At 41.1% G+C, this 22,954-nt stretch overlaps 2 protein-coding genes across 2 annotated transcripts; both read right to left on the minus strand.

The window, feature by feature from the left end:
* Positions 1-125: 125 nt before the first annotated feature.
* On the minus strand, positions 126-13,702 carry LOC133535541 (methyl-CpG-binding domain protein 3-like). The gene is made up of 6 exons (XM_061875459.1): positions 13,530-13,702; positions 5,378-5,543; positions 4,211-4,348; positions 3,832-3,922; positions 3,573-3,750; positions 126-817 (listed from the first exon to the last, which is right to left on the minus strand). The coding sequence occupies exons 1-6, from the start codon at positions 13,541-13,543 to the stop codon at positions 658-660; spliced, it is 747 nt and encodes a 248-aa protein (XP_061731443.1). The 5' UTR covers positions 13,544-13,702; the 3' UTR covers positions 126-657.
* A 251-nt stretch (positions 13,703-13,953) lies between these two features.
* Positions 13,954-22,203, minus strand: LOC133535548 (cytochrome b-c1 complex subunit 10-like). Its single transcript, XM_061875470.1, has 3 exons — positions 22,044-22,203; positions 19,442-19,563; positions 13,954-14,248 (listed from the first exon to the last, which is right to left on the minus strand). Exons 1-2 carry the CDS (start codon positions 22,091-22,093, stop codon positions 19,446-19,448), a joined length of 168 nt encoding a protein of 55 aa, XP_061731454.1. The 5' UTR covers positions 22,094-22,203; the 3' UTR covers positions 13,954-14,248; positions 19,442-19,445.
* Positions 22,204-22,954: the final 751 nt, after the last annotated feature.

The raw sequence follows: 22,954 nt of genomic DNA on the forward strand, positions 1-22,954 counted from the left end.
ATCACAAATATTGGAATTGTGCAGTTAAAGGGACTTTGTTAGGAGTGTTGGAAATAAAGCAAAAAGCAATACTGTCATGTGGTCTAAAATGCACAACCTTGAGATGCAAAAAAGCACAAATGACATCAAACAAATGCATTTATTGAACAATATAGGAACATATACAGTAGTTAAGTATCAGTGTTGGGTTTACAAAACTGGACCTAAAAGAGAAGTTATTGAAAAGAAAGAAAAAGAAGTATGAAGTCTCTCTTTTAGCTCACACAAAGAGACATGGAGACATTCTTCAACCTTTCCTACACTTCTCAGCATCAAACATTGCTTGCCAGGAGTAGAATCCAATGGAAACAGAAGTGTTTACACAAAGCGACAAACATTTACAAATGTCATTTAGCCTTCATTGGTGCCAGCTTTGTTTTCAGCAAGTTTAGCAGCTGCATTATTAGCACCATTCACATCTGCTAAACGCTGATGAAGGTAATAGCTCAAATAAAGGTGAAGCACCTTTTTGGCCGTATAGAAATAATCATTTAGTCTTACAACAAAGCCAGTACCTTCACGTTAAAGTTGTATTTCACTTGAAGGGAGGGAGAGGGAAACCCCTCCCAGGATTATTGATGACTTGAGTTGTGGTAAAGGATAAGTTGTGTACCTTGGCTATGAGCCCTCCTTTTCCACCCGCTCAGCCTCCTTCACCTCCTCCTCTTGCGAGCTGGCGGCCGTTTCCACAGCGCCGTCTTCTACATGAGCCAACATATCCGCCATGAGGGCTTCCTCCAGCCGCCTCCTCACACTGTGCACCAGGTCCTCCTGCTTCCTGAAGGACACACACAGAAGAAGAAGAAGACACCTCTAATTACAAACATGGAAAATGCAAGCTGAGGCTCCTGCTTGCAAGCTTGTACAAACTTCTTCCACAAAGAAAATCAACGTTCCTATTTTTCATTTGGATAAAAAGATACAGTATTTTCTTTTGTGGACAACATTGTAGCTGGCATACTCCGCCATTCTTGTGGAAATACGAGAAGCGACTGCTTTAAAACATGTTTCTTCTTCTATTTTTGCAAAATGACCTTGCTTTTGTCCCAAGTCTGGCCTGGAAGTATTTTGAAGTGAGATTTGTCAGCAGTTGTAGTTGTCTTGCTTATCTTTGTACTGATTGAGCTGATTAAACTGAGCGTATAATTAAAGGTAAAAGATCATTATGCATAATGCTTGTAACACATTACATTTGACAGCCATAGCCCTGCTCTAAAGTCCAATGCAGTACGTGGCTCCGTTTAGTTTAGTTTCAAGTTTATTGACAATACCATATAACAATCACAATAGTGGTGAATGTCATCATTTAAAGATGTTGGTCCCCCAAATAAGCTAGAAGAAGCTTTTGACAGGGGGTCCAGAGGACAGTGTATACATGGAAAGATGAAACATGGTAGCAAGCACAACAACAACAAAGCTGTATGATAAACACAAGATAATAGTACTAAAGCAAGCATACACATACATACATACAAGCATGCAAAACCCAACAGTAGTCTACCCCACATGAGGCATTAGAGATAGGTGGTTAATTGGTACGTTTTCAGTTTCTTTCTGAAGTTGGAGAATGGATACAGCATCTTGAGGCTCTCATTAAGCTGGTTCCAGATCTTTGGTCCCCTGCATACGACACTGTGAGCGGTACAAGCCAGTAGACCATGTTTACCTGATATCAGATCTAAGTTAGGAGTGTAGTGGGCATGCTGGGGATGGTAGATAAGAACCAAGCTACAGAGCCTAAGATTCAGCCTGTAAATGACTTGATAGGTTAAACAAGCATTTTGACAAATATTGAACTCTTTCAGTCTTAAGAGATGATATTTATGAAATAGATGTCGAGTGGGGGCATCAAACTTGGACCATGACAGGGCCCGTATGATTTTCTTTTGCATGGATTCTAATTTGTGAAGGTAGGTAGGGAAGGTGTTCCAGCAGATGATATTACAGTAGTTTAGATGTGCTTCAAAGAGTTTTGTACAAGGTAAATAGAGCATAAAGAGGAAGATAATGACCAAGGTGAAAGAACAGGCCAACATATTTGGATCATTTGTTTAACAGGTGGCTAATGTGACATTTAAAATTGAGGTATTCGTCAATGATGGCCCCCAGGAATTTTGTGGAGTATACTCTCTGTATTTGTGGAGTATACTCTCTGTATTTCCTGCCCATTGATGTTGACATGGCAGTGCTCAGGATTTGTCTGCTTTTTATTAGAACGAAATAGAATAACATTAGTTTTATTTACATTAAGTGAACCAGGAATCCACTTTTACAAGTTCTGAATTGACAGTTTCTTGAAGATGGTGGAGGCTCTTGTGTGAGGTCAACACATTTGTATCGTCAGCAAAAATTATTTTATGAAAAGTTTCGGAGGAGTTTACAAAATCATTTATGTATAAAAAGCAGAGGCCCCAAGATGGATCCCTGGGGAACCCCATCATTTATGGTCATACAGGGTGAGTTGTGATCATACACATTGTTACCTTCTGTAAAGGTAAGAAGGGAACCAATGGAGAGGTACCCCTCTAACACCATAGTGATGTAACTTGTACAAGTAGATCTCAAAGTCTACTGTGTCAAAGGCCTTGGACACATCCAAAAAAATGCCAATACCACATTTTCCTTCTTCAATACAGTCATTGACCTCTAGCCATACAGCTGGTGCTTTTTTTACGAAAACCATATTGGGAGGGGACAAGGATATTTAGTTTTTCTAGAAAGCCATTCAGTCGGTTATAGACCACTTTCTCAAATATTTTTGAAAATGTTGGTAAGATTGAAATTGGCCTATTATTGTTCATATTATTTTTATCACCCGATTTAAAAATTGTGATTACTTTTGCCACTTTGGACATTTTAGGTACAATACCAGCACTAAGTGACAGGTTTATACAGTGACAAAGAGGATTTGTGATCACATTTGTTATGGCTTTCAAGATGTTGCCACATATGCCGTCCACTCCAGCTGTAAGTGACGACTTTAGCTCCATAATGATCCTGTAAAGCTCATTGATGTCAGTTGGCTGCATGAAAAAGGAACTGAGGTAGCTGCCTGATAACAATTCTTTAAAGGAACATCCTGGAGGTTGACTTATTTTACTAGATAGGTTGTCCCCAATAGAAGCAAAAAGGTATTACAACTATTGGCAAAATCAGCCCTATTTGACCCTGCACAACCCTGCCGTGACAGAAAGGTTTGATTCCAGCTTCCGACATCATCTGAGCCACAGCCGTTGTGTCCTTGAGCAAGAAACTCCTGATGGGTGGTGGTCAGCACCTTCCATGTAAATGTGATGTACAATACTTTGGGTATCATTCCAGGTCCAGAGCATTTACCATCAATCCATCCATTTTCTACCGCTTACCATTGTTTTGCTATTTTCTCATGGGGGACTTCTAAACATGCCTTTGATCAATCTAATCGGACGAACAAAGTTTTCATTTTGTGGTCAGCCATGGGACAAGGGCTCCCTTATTAGCGTCAGATATAGTTTCTAGAACAGTAAGTGTGTGTGTGTGTGCGTGTGCCTCACCTGATGTCTTCGTCTGTCACCATGAAGGCCTTGCAGAGCGGCTGCGCCGTGTTAAGCCACACTCCGGGGTTTTTCTCCACGGCCGCCGTGAGCTGGCCGGTGACGGGGGCGGGGCTGGTGTGCAGGGCGCTGGCGATGGCGGACAGCAGCGTTTTGTCAGAAGTGGCGGGCCCCACACCTGAGCAGGACCAGGTGGCAAGATGAGATCAAGCTGGGCAGGGAAACGCATCAAAGTGTGCTTTTTTTGTCTTCTCTTAACCTTGCAGGCCTTTGGGAAGATCCATGGTTTTCACCAGCTCGTCAGCAATGTCAAAAGCACTTAACCCGCTCAGCTTCCTCTCCCAGAACAACTGAAGAATTGCAAACATAAAGCCAAAGACTTGTCTATATCGCCATTATTTTATGTGTATTCATAGCCAACAGCTACTTTTCTATCTAACTGGGATTCCCGGCAAAACGGTTTGAAAGAAGGACATGTGTAAAAGTGTATTCGGCATGTTTACATCTACTTGAAACCTTTCTGCCATTCTGGGCTCGATGAAGTAAAACATCAAATCCTTCTATCAACATTTCATTCCAACAAACAGGAAGAAAACAAACATGAGGATAAATAAATAATTGAATGAAATGTTACTGACCTGTTTTGGTTGGTCCACGGCCCTCTGGGGGTCTGTCTTCACTTTGTTGCTGGGGTGATTAGTTACTTTGGTCACTGGCTGCTTGAAGATTGATGCGGTCTGTCGAACTGGCAGCGTTGTGTTCAAGTCTGGCTTGGCCTTTTCAAAGAAAACATGACAACCACAGAAATATAACCATTTTTGGTGACCTACGAGGTCAACTGGAATATTCATCTCAACTTTTGCTCTTTCCAGGAAGAAAAGGGGTCAATCGCATGTTTAACTTGGCTTACTTTTTATGCTCCTTTTTATCCAGCCTTGGGTCAATGGCTAATGGCTAATGGCTAGGGACTGGGAATTGAAGCAGCGTCTACCTTTAAACACCCTCAACAATCCCCACCAATTAAATGCAGTTACTCTGGGCTGGAAAGACAGTCATTTTTGTAATTCATGACATAAATGTTCATGATATACGAATCCCATGTCAACATTAACATAGTGTGTGCAGTCCTCTGTCATCAATAGGTCAATATTCAAGGAAAGTTGGATCATATTCACAATGAATGACTCAGATAGTTCACTGTTGAAAGAAGCAGTGCTTACTTGCTCCTAACCGGCTTTCATAATCTGTCTCATTTTAGTCAGATGTTTGGCAATCAGTTAGTAAGCAACAGCGGAGTCATTTGTTACCGTTTAAAAACAAAAAAAAAAACCTGTGACCGCTGCTATGGATTATCACAACAAAAGGTGCTTTAAAAAGCTGTTTGAAGATGAAATGTAGTGGACACACTAAACAACAAGCAGTATGTACACATGACCAACTATGATGAATACTTCTGCCGACAGAGTGCAGGTGATCAGTGTCAAAACAGCTATTTTAATGTACTTCCTGGGGTAAAACTATAAACGAGTGCAGTGTCAAATATGTTTTAAGCCAGCAAGCACACTTGCCAATGCTTTTGTTTATTAAAAGAAAAAATGCTGCTTTCAAGCAACTTTTGTCTGTCAATGCAACTTGTGCTTGTGTCTCTATGACAAAAGATAAAACATGAAGAGTATGATGATGTAGTTACAGTCATCATGATTTACAGTCGGAGGATCATCAGGAAGTTTATAGTCATGTTGGAACTCTTCAGCTCAGAATATTCTTCTGGATGGTCAGGTCGTTGTTGAAAAAGACTATCTCACCCTGATTTGATGGCTGACATTGTCATGAGCGTGCTTGTGGCCATTCCGCTGGACTTTAGTGAGAAGTAAATGTGCAGGCCGAGCCTGGATGGCCTCCTCCGTGTGAAAGTTGTTGGCTGGACCTCGCAGCGTCTGTGGTTTAGCCAGGACACGCCTGACATGTACGCTGGAGGGGAGGGAAACACACGAGAGTAGACATAACATCATGTGCATGATGGACAGACATTGTGATGCTCACTTCTTCCTCACAGCCAATTAGGATTGTGCCAAATGGCCTGAAATCTGTATCATAATAGAGCTGTCTCATACATACACACATATTATATACACACATATTATATATATATATATAAATATATATATATACACACACACACACACACACACACATACATACATATACATATACACACACAGAAAGCCAAAAGCAGTGAAGTTGTCACCTTGTGTAAATGGTAAATAAAAAGAGAATACAACAAATCCTTTTCAACTTATATTCAATTGAATAGACTGCAAGGACAAGATATTTAACGTTCCAACTGGAAAACTTTGTTCTTTTTTTGCAAATATTAGCTCATTTGGAATTTGATGCCTGCAGCATGTTCACAAGTGGCAAAAAAGAGGGAAAATGTGAAGGAATGCTCATCAAAGACTTATTTGGAACATCCCACAGGTGAACAGGCTAATTGGGAACAGGTGGGTGCCATGATTGCCTATCAATGAAATGCTCACTCATTCACAAACAAGGATGGGGCGAGGGTCACCACTTTGTCAACAAATGCCTGAGCAAATTGTTTGAGAACAACATTTTAGGGATTTCACCATCTACGCTCCGTAATATCATCAAAATGTTCAGACAATGTGGAGAAATCACTGCACGTGAGCGGCAGTGCCCGTCAACTTGGATCCCTCAGGCGGTACTGCATCAAAGCCACATCAGTGTGTAAAGGATATCACCACATGGGCTCAGGAACACTTCAGAAAACCACTGTCAGTAACTACAGTTGGTCGCTACATCTGTAAGTGCAAGTTAAAACTCTACTATGCAAAGCAAAACCCATTTATCAACAAAACCTCAAAACACTTTGCTGGGCCTGAGGTCATCTAAGATGGACTGATGCAAAGTGGAACAGTATTCTGTGGTTAGACGAGTCCACATTTAAGATTGTTTTTGGAAACTGTGGACCAAAGAGGAAAAGAACCATGGGGACTGTTCTAGGGTGAAAGTGTAAAAGTCAGCATGTGTGATGGTATGGGGGTGTATTAGTGAACAAGACATGACTAACTTACACATGTGTGATGGTATGGGGGTGTATTAGTGAACAAGACATGACTAACTTACACATGTGTGATGGTATGGGGGTGTATTAGTGAACAAGACATGGGTAACTTACACATGTGTGATGGTATGGGGGTGTATTAGTGACCAAGACATGACTAACTTACACATGTGTGATGGTATGGGGGTGTATTAGTGAACAAGACATGGGTAACTTACACATGTGTGATGGTATGGGGGTGTATTAGTGAACAAGACATGACTAACTTACACATGTGTGATGGTATGGGGGTGTATTAGTGAACAAGACATGACTAACTTACACATGTGTGATGGTATGGGGGTGTATTAGTGAACAAGACATGACTAACTTACACATGTGTGATGGTATGGGGGTGTATTAGTGAACAAGACATGACTAACTTACACATGTGTGATGGTATGGGGGTGTATTAGTGAACAAGACATGGGTAACTTACACATGTGTGATGGTATGGGGGTGTATTAGTGAACAAGACATGACTAACTTACACATGTGTGATGGTATTGGGGTGTATTAGTGAACAAGACATGACTAACTTACACATGTGTGATGGTATGGGGGTGTATTAGTGAACAAGACATGACTAACTTACACATGTGTGATGGTATGGGGGTGTATTAGTGAACAAGACATGACTAACTTACACATGTGTGATGGTATGGGGGTGTATTAGTGAACAAGACATGGGTAACTTACACATGTGTGATGGTATGGGGGTGTATTAGTGAACAAGACATGACTAACTTACACATGTGTGATGGTATGGGGGTGTATTAGTGAACAAGACATGACTAACTTACACATGTGTGATGGTATGGGGGAGTATTAGTGAACAAGACATGGGTAACTTACACATGTGTGATGGTATGGGGGTGTATTAGTGAACAAGACATGACTAACTTACACATGTGTGATGGTATGGGGGTGTATTAGTGAACAAGACATGACTAACTTACACATGTGTGATGGTATGGGGGTGTATTAGTGAACAAGACATGACTAACTTACACATGTGTGATGGTATGGGGGTGTATTAGTGAACAAGACATGACTAACTTACACATGTGTGATGGTATGGGGGTGTATTAGTGAACAAGACATGACTAACTTACACATGTGTGATGGTATGGGGGTGTATTAGTGAACAAGACATGGGTAACTTACACATGTGTGATGGTATGGGGGTGTATTAGTGAACAAGACATGACTAACTTACACATGTGTGATGGTATGGGGGTGTATTAGTGAACAAGACATGGGTAACTTACACATGTGTGATGGTATGGGGGTGTATTAGTGAACAAGACATGACTAACTTACACATGTGTGATGGTATGGGGGTGTATTAGTGAACAAGACATGACTAACTTACACATGTGTGATGGTATGGGGGTGTATTAGTGAACAAGACATGACTAACTTACACATGTGTGATGGTATGGGGGTGTATTAGTGAACAAGACATGACTAACTTACACATGTGTGATGGTATGGGGGTGTATTAGTGAACAAGACATGGGTAACTTACACATGTGTGATGGTATGGGGGTGTATTAGTGAACAAGACATGACTAACTTACACATGTGTGATGGTATGGGGGTGTATTAGTGAACAAGACATGGGTAACTTACACATGTGTGATGGTATGGGGGTGTATTAGTGAACAAGACATGGGTAACTTACACATGTGTGATGGTATGGGGGTGTATTAGTGAACAAGACATGACTAACTTACACATGTGTGATGGTATTGGGGTGTATTAGTGAACAAGACATGACTAACTTACACATGTGTGATGGTATGGGGGTGTATTAGTGAACAAGACATGACTAACTTACACATGTGTGATGGTATTGGGGTGTATTAGTGAACAAGACATGACTAACTTACACATGTGTGATGGTATGGGGGTGTATTAGTGAACAAGACATGACTAACTTACACATGTGTGATGGTATGGGGGTGTATTAGTGAACAAGACATGACTAACTTACACATGTGTGATGGTATGGGGGTGTATTAGTGAACAAGACATGACTAACTTACACATGTGTGATGGTATGGGGGTGTATTAGTGAACAAGACATGGGTAACTTACACATGTGTGATGATATGGGGGTGTATTAGTGAACAAGACATGACTAACTTACACATGTGTGATGGTATGGGGGTGTATTAGTGAACAAGACATGACTAACTTACACATGTGTGATGGTATGGGGGTGTATTAGTGAACAAGACATGACTAACTTACACATGTGTGATGGTATGGGGGTGTATTAGTGAACAAGACATGACTAACTTACACATGTGTGATGGTATGGGGGTGTATTAGTGAACAAGACATGACTAACTTACACATGTGTGATGGTATGGGGGTGTATTAGTGAACAAGACATGGGTAACTTACACATGTGTGATGGTATGGGGGTGTATTAGTGAACAAGACATGACTAACTTACACATGTGTGATGGTATGGGGGTGTATTAGTGAACAAGACATGACTAACTTACACATGTGTGATGGTATGGGGGTGTATTAGTGAACAAGACATGACTAACTTACACATGTGTGATGGTATGGGGGTGTATTAGTGAACAAGACATGACTAACTTACACATGTGTGATGGTATGGGGGTGTATTAGTGAACAAGACATGGGTAACTTACACATGTGTGATGGTATGGGGGTGTATTAGTGAACAAGACATGACTAACTTACACATGTGTGATGGTATTGGGGTGTATTAGTGAACAAGACATGACTAACTTACACATGTGTGATGGTATGGGGGTGTATTAGTGAACAAGACATGACTAACTTACACATGTGTGATGGTATGGGGGTGTATTAGTGAACAAGACATGACTAACTTACACATGTGTGATGGTATGGGGGTGTATTAGTGAACAAGACATGGGTAACTTACACATGTGTGATGGTATGGGGGTGTATTAGTGAACAAGACATGACTAACTTACACATGTGTGATGGTATGGGGGTGTATTAGTGAACAAGACATGACTAACTTACACATGTGTGATGGTATGGGGGTGTATTAGTGAACAAGACATGGGTAACTTACACATGTGTGATGGTATGGGGGTGTATTAGTGAACAAGACATGACTAACTTACACATGTGTGATGGTATGGGGGTGTATTAGTGAACAAGACATGACTAACTTACACATGTGTGATGGTATGGGGGTGTATTAGTGAACAAGACATGACTAACTTACACATGTGTGATGGTATGGGGGTGTATTAGTGAACAAGACATGACTAACTTACACATGTGTGATGGTATGGGGGTGTATTAGTGAACAAGACATGACTAACTTACACATGTGTGATGGTATGGGGGTGTATTAGTGAACAAGACATGACTAACTTACACATGTGTGATGGTATGGGGGTGTATTAGTGAACAAGACATGGGTAACTTACACATGTGTGATGGTATGGGGGTGTATTAGTGAACAAGACATGACTAACTTACACATGTGTGATGGTATGGGGGTGTATTAGTGAACAAGACATGACTAACTTACACATGTGTGATGGTATGGGGGTGTATTAGTGAACAAGACATGACTAACTTACACATGTGTGATGGTATGGGGGTGTATTAGTGAACAAGACATGACTAACTTACACATGTGTGATGGTATGGGGGTGTATTAGTGAACAAGACATGACTAACTTACACATGTGTGATGGTATGGGGGTGTATTAGTGAACAAGACATGACTAACTTACACATGTGTGATGGTATGGGGGTGTATTAGTGAACAAGACATGACTAACTTACACATGTGTGATGGTATGGGGGTGTATTAGTGAACAAGACATGACTAACTTACACATCTGTGAAGGCACCATTAATGCTGAAAGGTACATACAGTTTTTGGAGCAACATATGTTGCCATCAAAGCAATGCTATCATGGACGCCCCTGCTTATTTCAGCAAGACAATGCCAAGCCAGGTGTTACAACAGCGTGGCTTCATAGTAAAAGAGTGCGGGTACTAGACTGGCCTGCCTGTAGTCCAGACATTGAAAATGTGTGAAGGCTAAATATGAGGCGGGAGACTGTTGAACAAATTAAGCTGTACATCAAGCAAGAATGGGAAAGATATCCTCCTGAAAAGCTTCTTAAAATTGTTGTTAAAAGGAAAGGCCATGTAAATCAGTGGTAAAAATGCCCCCGTGAAAACTTTTTTGCAACGTGTTGCTGCCATTAAATTCTAAGTTCATGATTATTTGCAAAAGAAAATGAAGTTTCTCAGTGTGAACATGAAATATTTTGTCTCTGCAGTCAATCAATTGAATAGAAGTTGAAAAGGATCAGCAAATCAGTGTAATCTGTTTTTATTTACCATTCACTGCTTTTGAGTTTTCTAATAGAACCATCAAAATGGGTTACAAAAGCTCCCAATTTAGTTGCTGACTTGTGTATTATTTTCTCAAAACTATTATTAATGGACTTGTCAATCTACCGTCAATAGCTGCTTACTTTCTTCTGTAACATGGTCCTCTCTACTCTTCTCTGCGTTGGTTAGTGTGCCTAAAACTACAAATGTGGGTAACCAAGTAGTTAGTATTGGTCATACCGATATTTTACATTTTATCAATCATTCAGATTCCATTTTGAAATTACAATTGTAAAAAGACAAAACACAGTATGGTGGTGTAATTATTATCTATCAACATTATTTTCTTACTCCCTTTTATTACAGACACTATTTTCAGCAAAATGAATTCAATAGTGCAAAATAACTGAATTTAAACAAAAACTATTGGCTCTGATTTAAACCATCCCTCCTATGTCCAGGGACTTATTTCCTGAATTTGTGAAGAAATTATTTTGTAAAAGTATTATTTAGTTTCCATATAAAAGCTTGATAGGTTAAACACTTTAAAAGCAAAGTTCACATAATGGGCTTCATTGTAGGCGGAATTTTGCTCGCAGTTATTAAGGAATTAGAATGCATCAATAAAAGTTAAAAACACGTTGACTTTTTTATGTGAATGACGGGCAAAAATCCCCCAAAAGTGCCTTTCCCCTACAATGCACCTGCTGTACGCTTATTTTGGCACAACAAAGGGAAATGATCCTTTGTCTACCATTTAACATATAAAACAATCTACTGTATGTGCATGGTCACAATTAAAATAAAATAAATAAACACACTAATTGTATTTCACCTTTTGAAGGTATGTGTATTTAATAAAGCTTTTGTTTATGTACCTAATATTGTGGCCAGTGAGTGTATTAACATGAGGTCGGTGGCAGTAGTCCCGCCTTCAAGTTATGACAGGTCGGCAGAGATGTCAATCAAACATGAGGTCGGTGGCAGTAGTCCCGCCTTCAAGCTATGACAGGTCGGCAGAGATGTCAATCAAACATGAGGTCGGTGGCAGTTGTCCCGCCTTCAAGTTATGACAGGTCGGCAGAGATGTCAATCAAACATGAGGTCGGTGGCACTTGTCCCGCCTTCAAGTTATGACAGGTCGGCAGAGATGTCAATCAAACATGAGGTCGGTGGCAGTTGTCCCGCCTTCAAGCTATGACAGGTCGGCAGAGATGTCAATCAAACATGAGGTCGGTGGCAGTTATCCCGCCTTCAAGCTATGACAGGTCGGCGGAGATGTCAATCAAACATGAGGTCGGTGGCAGTTGTCCCGCTTTCAAGCTATGATAGGTCGGCAGAGATGTCAATCAAACATGAGGTCGGTGGCAGTTGTCCCGCTTTCAAGCTATGATAGGTCGGCAGAGATGTCAATCAAACATGTCGGTGGCAGTTGTCCCGCCTTCAAGCTATGATAGGTCGGCAGAGATGTCAATCAAACATGAGGTCGGTGGCAGTTGTCCCGCTTTCAAGCTATGATAGGTCGGCAGAGATGTCAATCAAACATGAGGTCGGTGGCAGTTGTCCCGCTTTCAAGCTATGATAGGTCGGCAGAGATGTCAATCAAACATGAGGTCGGTGGCAGTTGTCCCGCTTTCAAGCTATGATAGGTCGGCAGAGATGTCAATCAAACATGTCGGTGGCAGTTGTCCCGCCTTCAAGCTATGATAGGTCGGCAGAGATGTCAATCAAACATGAGGTCGGTGGCAGTTGTCCCGCTTTCAAGCTATGATAGGTCGGCAGAGATGTCAATCAAACATGAGGTCGGTGGCAGTTGTCCCGCCTTCAAGCTATGACAGGTCGGCGGAGATGTCAATCAAACATGTCTCCGCCCACAATGTTCATCAAGTGAAATCATCGCCATGGTTGCTAAAGTGCATGGAACACGCTAGTCAAGTGTAGAGCTAACAAACACTAATAAATAATTATAATAATAAATAGGTGAGCTTCGTATACAAGTGAAATATGAGTGAAATAGCTTTCTTCTTGATGGGTGCAAGTCAAGTGGATGACGCACACAAATGAAAAGAGCAGTGAATGAGACAAAAGTCAAGTATGCAGAGCTGGTGATGAGTTAGAAGTTAGAAGTGTGCAAAGTAGAAAAGTGTCATGAATGAGACTGAGACTTTGTCATCTTGCACAAGTCAAGCGTGTGTAAACAATGAAAGTTAGCTAGCTAATCAAGCTAGCAGCTACATCTCACGCTGAGGAATCTTCTTCTACTTGTTGGACATCCATTCTTCTTCTTCTTCTTCTTGTTGGACATGAAGTGTGCACGACTTACAGGCGGCGTGCGGCGACAAATACAAGGCGGAGACATTTGTTGCAACAAATAAGACGCATGCACGCGCTTTCCTGCTCCACAAACTTTCATTGTAAAAACTCCCGCGACTTTTGACTTTCCTGACTCCTACCTTTTCCTCTCCATGCTCCGAATGTCCTCGTCGCGCGTGGAGTGGAAGCCAGCTCGTCAAAAGTAAGAAAGGTCAACTAGCAGCCTTTCTTTCCTCTCATCAAGTTCCAGCCTCACATTTGTTATCGATCACCATTGCTCGCTCCCGACCTTTACGAGTGAAGATCAGTCCGCCCGCCGCCTCACCGCCTCCGCGGTCAGCCTCCGCCGCACTCGCGTCAACTAGTGCGCGAGTGCGGACTGGCACACAAAACATTCACCAGGTCAAGAAAACCTCAGCGTATGCAAAACAACATCGATTCCAGTCTCTGACGTTCAATAAAAGTATAAATGAGTATAAAGTGGTATTAACATGATTTACAATGCAATGTTGTATTTTATTTTGATAAGTGTTACACCACTTGCAGGAATAATGAGACACAACATGAGGTGTTTCACATACTTTTTACTCTTCAAAAACAGTTTTGCTTGAAGTACAGAGCTGAACATTTAAATCAGACAGCAACTAACGAGTAACATAAGAAGCTCCAACTGCAGCAGGGAAAACAAAAAGTCTGTGCATTGTCTGTGTTTTCCTATTCTTTCATTTGGACGGAGCATTGAAGCCCAAGTGCAGTGATGAAGGTGGAGGTCGTCACGCTGTTGCACAAGCAGGATGAAGATGACAGTTGGATGGAGTTCAGTGCAAAACAGTCCTGGTTCATCATCTCCCACAACAAACTGTTGGGAAAACACAAAACTGGTCAAAATGCGCACGTCCAGATGGATAAAACTGTTATTTGAAATAAGTCATTGAAAAGGCTTGCAGTGTGCTTCCATGCAAGGAACAACACTGGAGAATAAAGTCATTGAAAAGGCTTGCAGTGAGCTTCCATGCAAGGAACAACACTGGAGAATAAAATCATTGAAAAGGCTTGCAGTGAGCTTCCATGCAAGGAACAACACTGGAGAATAAAGGAGGTCCTCGGTTAGCAATATTTTGTGCTTGGGAGACAATGATTTCTCAGCCTAAGCAGTCTTCTTTAATGAATGTGTCGCAAAGAAGGACAAAATCCCTTTTATTCTTTATTTTGTCTTCCAAGCATTAGATTGAAGATTGTTTATTATTACAGTTAAACAGAAACTTTGCCCTACAATGAAAATCTTACTTTGCTAGTCCACCCTTCAACTAGTCACACGGTACTTTGCTAAAACTACAAAAGTATATAGAAGGCACAGTAAGTAAGAAAACATGATTGTGATGGACAGTCAACAGTAAAAATATGCAGGTGACCTTGGCTCACAGCAGCAGTTCAAGTGTCTTTAGTCATCCAAGGTGAAAAGTGTCTACAGTGATGCTTCACAGTTGGTCAAAAGACAGGTACTCATCAGACTCCTCTGATGAGTACCTGTCTTGTTCAAAAGACAGGTACTCATCAGACTCCTCTGAAGGCAGTGTGTCAAAAGAAAAGGAAAGACATGATCAAAAAGATGAGAAATGAAAAAAAACATCACTGCAACACCTTTCCTGCGTGAAAGTCAACCCCAATGGTCAAATTAAACTTTTCTCTCTTTTTATTATTGTTCCATTATCATTTCATAAGTCTTTAATGTGCTCATTGAATCCTCCTTGTGCTAGAATGTCAGATCACATGCTGAGTAAGAACCAAACTTGTTGGTCAATGGAGGACCACCAAGATGTTGCAGATAAAGTCAATCAATTACACCTCAGCCATTTAAATGTAGTAACCATAGTCAGTACTAAGCTGGTTAGTCCTTCAACTTGCCACTGATGTAGGGCACATAGTCCAGGTACATAGTCAGTACTAACCTGGTTAGTCCTTCTTCAACTTGCCACAGATGTAGGGCACATAGTCCAGGAACATAGTCAGTACTAACCTGGTTAGTCCTTCTTCAACTTGCCACTGATGTAGGGCACATAGTCCAGGGACATAGTCAGTACTAACCTGGTTAGTCCTTCTTCAACTTGCCACTGATGTAGGGCACATAGTCCAGGTACATAGTCAGTACTAACCTGGTTAGTCCTTCTTCAACTTGCCACTGATGTAGGGCACATAGTCCAGGTACATAGTCAGTACTAACCTGGTTAGTCCTTCTTCAACTTGCCACAGATGTAGGGCACATAGTCCAGGAACATAGTCAGTACTAACCTGGTTAGTCCTTCTTCAACTTGCCACTGATGTAGGGCACATAGTCCAGGGACATAGTCAGTACTAACCTGGTTAGTCCTTCTTCAACTTGCCACTGATGTAGGGCACATAGTCCAGGTACATAGTCAGTACTAACCTGGTTAGTCCTTCTTCAACTTGCCACAGATGTAGGGCACATAGTCCAGGAACATAGTCAGTACTAAGCTGGTTAGTCCTTCAACTTGCCACTGATGTAGGGCACATAGTCCAGGAACATAGTCAGTACTAACCTGGTTAGTCCTTCTTCAACTTGCCACTGATGTAGGGCACATAGTCCAGGGACATAGTCAGTACTAACCTGGTTAGTCCTTCTTCAACTTGCCACTGATGTAGGGCACATAGTCCAGGTACATAGTCAGTACTAACCTGGTTAGTCCTTCTTCAACTTGCCACAGATGTAGGGCACATAGTCCAGGAACATAGTCAGTACTAACCTGGTTAGTCCTTCTTCAACTTGCCACTGATGTAGGGCACATAGTCCAGGGACATAGTCAGTACTAACCTGGTTAGTCCTTCTTCAACTTGCCACTGATGTAGGGCACATAGTCCAGGTACATTGTCAGTACTAACCTGGTTAGTCCTTCTTCAACTTGCCACAGATGTAGGGCACATAGTCCAGGAACATAGTCAGTACTAACCTGGTTAGTCCTTCTTCAACTTGCCACTGATGTAGGGCACATAGTCCAGGAACATAGTCAGTACTAACCTGGTTAGTCCTTCTTCAACTTGCCACTGATGTAGGGCACATAGTCCAGGTACATAGTCAGTACTAACCTGGTTAGTCCTTCTTCAACTTGCCACTGATGTAGGGCACATAGTCCAGGTACATAGTCAGTACTAACCTGGTTAGTCCTTCTTCAACTTGCCACAGATGTAGGGCACATAGTCCAGGAACATAGTCAGTACTAACCTGGTTAGTCCTTCTTCAACTTGCCACTGATGTAGGGCACATAGTCCAGGAACATAGTCAGTACTAACCTGGTTAGTCCTTCTTCAACTTGCCACTGATGTAGGGCACATAGTCCAGGACCATAGTCAGTACTAACCTGGTTAGTCCTTCTTCAACTTGCCACTGATGTAGGGCGCATAGTCCAGGAACATTGTCAGTACTAACCTGGTTAGTCCTTCTTCAACTTGCCACTGATGTAGGGCACATAGTCCAGGGACATAGTCAGTACTAACCTGGTTAGTCCTTCTTCAACTTGCCACTGATGTAGGGCACATAGTCCAGGTACATAGTCAGTACTAACCTGGTTAGTCCTTCTTCAACTTGCCACTGATGTAGGGCACATAGTCCAGGAACATAGTCAGTACTAACCTGGTTAGTCCTTCTTCAACTTGCCACTGATGTAGGGCACATAGTCCAGGTACATAGTCAGTACTAACCTGGTTAGTCCTTCTTCAACTTGCCACTGATCTAGGGCACATAGTCCAGGTACATAGTCAGTACTAACCTGGTTAGTCCTTCTTCAACTTGCCACTGATGTAGGGCACATAGTCCAGGTACATAGTCAGTACTAACCTGGTTAGTCCTTCTTCAACTTGCCACTGATGTAGGGCACATAGTCAGTACTAACCTGGTTAGTCCTTCTTCAACTTGCCACTGATGTAGGGCACATAGTCCAGGTACATAGTCAGTACTAACCTGGTTAGTCCTTCTTCAACTTGCCACTGATGTAGGGCACATAGTCCAGGAACATAGTCAGTACTAACCTGGTTAGTCCTTCTTCAACTTGCCACTGATGTAGGGCACATAGTCCAGGTACATAGTCAGTACTAACCTGGTTAGTCCTTCTTCAACTTGCCACTGATCTAGGGCACATAGTCCAGGTACATAGTCAGTACTAACCTGGTTAGTCCTTCTTCAACTTGCCACTGATGTAGGGCACATAGTCCAGGTACATAGTCAGTACTAACCTGGTTAGTCCTTCTTCAACTTGCCACTGATGTAGGGCACATAGTCAGTACTAACCTGGTTAGTCCTTCTTCAACTTGCCACTGATGTAGGGCACATAGTCCAGGTACATAGTCAGTACTAGCCTGGTTAGTCCCTCTTCAACTTGCCACTGATGTAGGGCACATAGTCCAGGAACATAGTCAGTACTAACCTGGTTAGTCCTTCTTGAACTTGCCACTGATGTAGGGCACATAGTCCAGGAACATAGTCAGTACTAACCTGGTTAGTCCTTCTTCAACTTGCCACAGATGTAGGGCACATAGTCAGTACTAACCTGGTTAGTCCTTCTTGAACTTGCCACTGATGTAGGGCACATAGTCCAGGAACATAGTCAGTACTAACCTGGTTAGTCCCTCTTCAACTTGCCACTGATGTAGGGCACATAGTCCAGGGACATAGTCAGTACTAACCTGGTTAGTCCTTCTTGAACTTGCCACTGATGTAGGGCACATAGTCCAGGAACATAGTCAGTACTAACCTGGTTAGTCCTTCTTCAACTTGCCACAGATGTAGGGCACATAGTCCAGGTACATAGTCAGTACTAACCTGGTTAGTCCTTCTTCAACTTGCCACTGATGTAGGGCACATAGTCCAGGAACATAGTCAGTACTAACCTGGTTAGTCCTTCTTCAACTTGCCACAGATGTAGGGCACATAGTCCAGGAACATAGTCAGTACTAACCTGGTTAGTCCTTCTTCAACTTGCCACTGATGTAGGGCACATAGTCCAGGAACATAGTCAATACTAACCTGGTTAGTCCTTCTTCAACTTGCCACTGATGTAGGGCACATAGTCCAGGTACATAGTCAGTACTAACCTGGTTAGTCCTTCTTCAACTTGCCACTGATGTAGGGCACATAGTCCAGGACCATAGTCAGTACTAACCTGGTTAGTCCTTCTTCAACTTGCCACTGATGTAGGGCACATAGTCCAGGACCATAGTCAGTACTAACCTGGTTAGTCCTTCTTCAACTTGCCACAGGTGTAGGGCACATAGTCCAGGAACATAGTCAGTACTAACCTGGTTAGTCCTTCTTCAACTTGCCACTGATGTAGGGCACATAGTCCAGGAACATAGTCAGTACTAACCTGGTTAGTCCTTCTTCAACTTGCCACTGATGTAGGGCACATAGTCCAGGTACATAGTCAGTACTAACCTGGTTAGTCCTTCTTCAACTTGCCACTGATGTAGGGCACATAGTCCAGGAACATAGTCAGTACTAACCTGGTTAGTCCTTCTTCAACTTGCCACTGATGTAGGGCACATAGTCCAGGAACATAGTCAGTACTAACCTGGTTAGTCCTTCAACTTGCCACTGATGTAGGGCACATAGTCCAGGACCATAGTCAGTACTAACCTGGTTTCTCCTTCTTGAACTTGCCACTGATGTAGGGCACATAGTCCAGAAACATAGTCAGTACTAACCTGGTTAGTCCTTCTTGAACTTGCCACTGATGTAGGGCACATAGTCCAGGAACATAGTCAGTACTAACCTGGTTAGTCCTTCTTGAACTTGCCACTGATGTAGGGCACATAGTCCAGAAACATAGTCAGTACTAACCTGGTTAGTCCTTCTTCAACTTGCCACTGCTGTAGGGCACATAGTCCAGGAACATAGTCAGTACTAACCTGGTTAGTCCTTCTTGAACTTGCCACTGATGTAGGGCACATAGTCCAGGAACATAGTCAGTACTAACCTGGTTAGTCCTTCTTCAACTTGCCACTGATGTAGGGCACATAGTCCAGGAACATAGTCAGTACTAACCTGGTTAGTCCTTCTTGAACTTGCCACTGATGTAGGGCACATAGTCCAGGAACATTCGCCAGTCTGTGAAGTGAACCAAGGCTACGCCGCCAACTGTTCCCCAAACAGCAAGTGTGGGCATCCTGTGGGGAAAACTAATAAGTGAATACATTTCACAAACTAATAAGTGAATACATTTAACAAACTAATAATTGAATTAGGACTGGGTGATATTGGCTTTTATTAATATTGCAATATTTTTATGCCATATTGCGATACATGATATATATCAGGATATTTTGCCTTGGCCTTGACTGAACACTTGACACATATAATGACAGCAGTATGATGATTCTATGTTGACTGAACACTTGACACATATGACAGCAGTATGATGATTCTATGTTGACTGAACACTTGACACATATGACAGCAGTATGATGATTCTATGTTGACTGAACACTTGACACATATAATGACAGTAGTATGATGATTCTATGTTGACTGAACACTTGACACATATAATGACAGCAGTATGATGATTCTATGTTGACTGAACACTTGACACATATGACAGCAGTATGATGATTCTATGTTGACTGAACACTTGACACATATAATGACAGCAGTAAGATGATTCTATGTTGACTGAACACTTGACACATATAATGACAGCAGTATGATGATTCTATGTTGACTGAACACTTGACACATATAATGACAGCAGTATGATGATTCTATGTTGACTGAACACTTGACACATATAATGACAGCAGTATGATGATTCTATGTTGACTGAACACTTGACACATAATGACAGCAGTATGATGATTCTATGTTGACTGAACACTTGACACATATAATGACAGCAGTATGATGATTCTATGTTGACTGAACACTTGACACATATAATGACAGCAGTATGATGATTCTATGTTGACTGAACACTTGACACATATAATGACAGCAGTATGATGATTCTATGTTGACTGAACACTTGACACATAATGACAGCAGTATGATGATTCTATGTTGACTGAACACTTGACACATATAATGACAGCAGTATGATGATTCTATGTTGACTGAACACTTGACACATATAATGACAGCAGTATGATGATTCTATGTTGACTGAACACTTGACACATATAATGACAGCAGTATGATGATTCTATGTTGACTGAACACTTGACACATATAATGACAGCAGTATGATGATTCTATGTTGCTGTTGTCTGCTGAATATCTTCCCACTTGGAGCCAAACCACCAGATGATGGACCCCCTGCTCTTTATGTTGGACATTTATTGTTCTTCCTCCATTTGTGATAAGTTTGGCACCATCTCTCTCTCGTATTGTCACAAGCTCCACCTGCCTCAGCTAATGTTAGCCATGCTGCTACCTCTCTGATCGGCGAGAGCGTGTGACGCTAGACTCGCGAGAGTATGTGACGTAAGTAAGAAGGCGGGCTTGTTTCACGTCTCTGTGAGGAGGACAGACTAGAAGGAGTGAGACACGCCAGTAATGTAATGCACGCAGCTGAAAGCAACGATGTGAGAACATATCATCGAATATAACGATATAGTCATTTTCTGTATCGCACAGAGACAAACCTGCAATATATCACCCAGCCCTACCTTAGAGGTAGAAAAGCACAATACAAGTACAATCCATTTATCATTTATTTGCATGTAAACATTAAAGTAGTCAGTGTTAATATTTGCATGTAAACATTAAAGTAGTCAGTGTTAATATTTGCATGTAAACATTAAAGTAGTCAATGTTAATATTTGCATGTAAACATTAAAGTAATCCATGTTAATATTTGCATGTAAACATTAAAGTAGTCCATGTTAATATTTGCATGTAAACATTAAAGTAGTCCATGTTAATATTTGCATGTAAACATTAAAGTAGTCAATGTTAATATTTGCATGTAAACATTAAAGTAGTCAATGTTAATATTTGCATGTAAACATTAAAGTAGTCAATGTTAATATTTGCATGTAAACATTAAAGTAGTCCATGTTAATATTTGCATGTAAACATTAAAGTAGTCAATGTTAATATTTGCATGTAAACATTAAAGTAGTCCATGTTAATATTTGCATGTAAACATTAAAGTAGTCCATGTTAATATTTGCATGTAAACATTAAAGTAGTCAATGTTAATATTTGCATGTAAACATTAAAGTAGTCAATGTTAATATTTGCATGTAAACATTAAAGTAGTCCATGTTAATATTTGCATGTAAACATTAAAGTAGTCCATGTTAATATTTGCATGTAAACATTAAAGTAGTCCATGTTAATATTTGCATGTAAACATTAAAGTAGTCAATGTTAATATTTGCATGTAAACATTAAACTAGTCAATGTTAATGTTTGCATGTAAACATTAAAGTAGTCCATGTTAATATTTGCATGTAAACATTAAAGTAGTCGATGTTAATGTTTGCATGTAAACATTAAAGTAGTCAATGTTAATATTTGCATGTAAAGTTATGACCTCAGCTAGGCTAACAGCTAATGCTACAAAGGTTACAATCCGTCCACTAAATACAAGCTCTAATAAATCTTTCTTCTTTTCATGAACACAAAATGAAAATAACTGCCTTACCACGACTTAGCAATGGCCACATATTTCTGACCGAGCACTTTACTCAACATGGTAGTGACTTCTAGCACCTTCCAGCACCTTCTATTAGCTCCTGTTAGCTTCTATTAGCTTCTAGCACACGACGCGCAGCTGCTGACAACTTCCGGTTAAGGTTAGACCAGGGACCGGCTCGTACGCATGCGCATAAGGAGACAAATGCGCACTAACAGCCCGCTTCTGCCCTCTCGTGGATGACTGCGAAATAGCAGCGGGATCAGACCACGTCACTACATGACTATTTGTATTCTTTTTTTAACTGTTACACACACACACACGTCTATATGTATATATATATATATATATATATATATATATGTGTGTGTGTGTGTGTGTGTGTATATATATATACATATATATATACACACACACGTCTCTATATATATATTTATATATATACACACACACACACACATAAATACATATATATGTATTTATATATGTATATGTATATGTATATCCATCCATCCATTTTTTACTGCTTGTCCCCTTCGGGCTCATGGGGGATATATATATATATGTATGTGTGTGTGTATATCAGAATCAGAATCATAAAAGTTTTTAATGCCATTGTTTGAGAACAGGGTTCACAAACTCGGAATGTTACCTGTCACAATCATGCAACATAAAAGACATGAGACAGAATAAGTAATAACAGGATCTGTAACTGAGCTATCAGATCTTGTTATTGTTCACGTGTCTGATGGCTGAGGGGAAACAAGTGTTGAGGTGTGGGTCTGGATGGACTGTAGTCTCCTGCCTGAGGGAAGAGAATATTTTGTGTCCAGGGTGAGAAGAGTCCGCTGTGATCCTGCACCCACACGCCTCCTGGTCCTGGAGGAGAACAAGTCCTGGAGGGCTGGGAGCTTGCAGCC

Source organism: Nerophis ophidion, linkage group LG02 (genome assembly GCF_033978795.1).
Source record: "Nerophis ophidion isolate RoL-2023_Sa linkage group LG02, RoL_Noph_v1.0, whole genome shotgun sequence".
Taxonomy (NCBI): domain Eukaryota; kingdom Metazoa; phylum Chordata; class Actinopteri; order Syngnathiformes; family Syngnathidae; genus Nerophis; species Nerophis ophidion.

Excerpts from the sequence above, each read along its gene's own strand:
- LOC133535541 (XM_061875459.1), bottom strand. Across the intron at positions 4,349-5,377 it reads ATGTCAGCCATCAAATCAGG|GCCAAGCCAGACTTGAACAC; the intron begins GTGAGATAGTCT and ends TTCTTTGAAAAG. Across the intron at positions 818-3,572 it reads GTGACAGACGAAGACATCAG|GAAGCAGGAGGACCTGGTGC; the intron begins GTGAGGCACACG and ends TGTGTCCTTCAG.
- LOC133535548 (XM_061875470.1), bottom strand. The coding sequence starts at position 22,093 with ATGTTGAGTAAAGTGCTCGGTCAGAAATATGTGGCCATTGCTAAGTCG. Across the intron at positions 19,564-22,043 it reads GTGGCCATTGCTAAGTCGTG|GATGCCCACACTTGCTGTTT; the intron begins GTAAGGCAGTTA and ends TTTTCCCCACAG.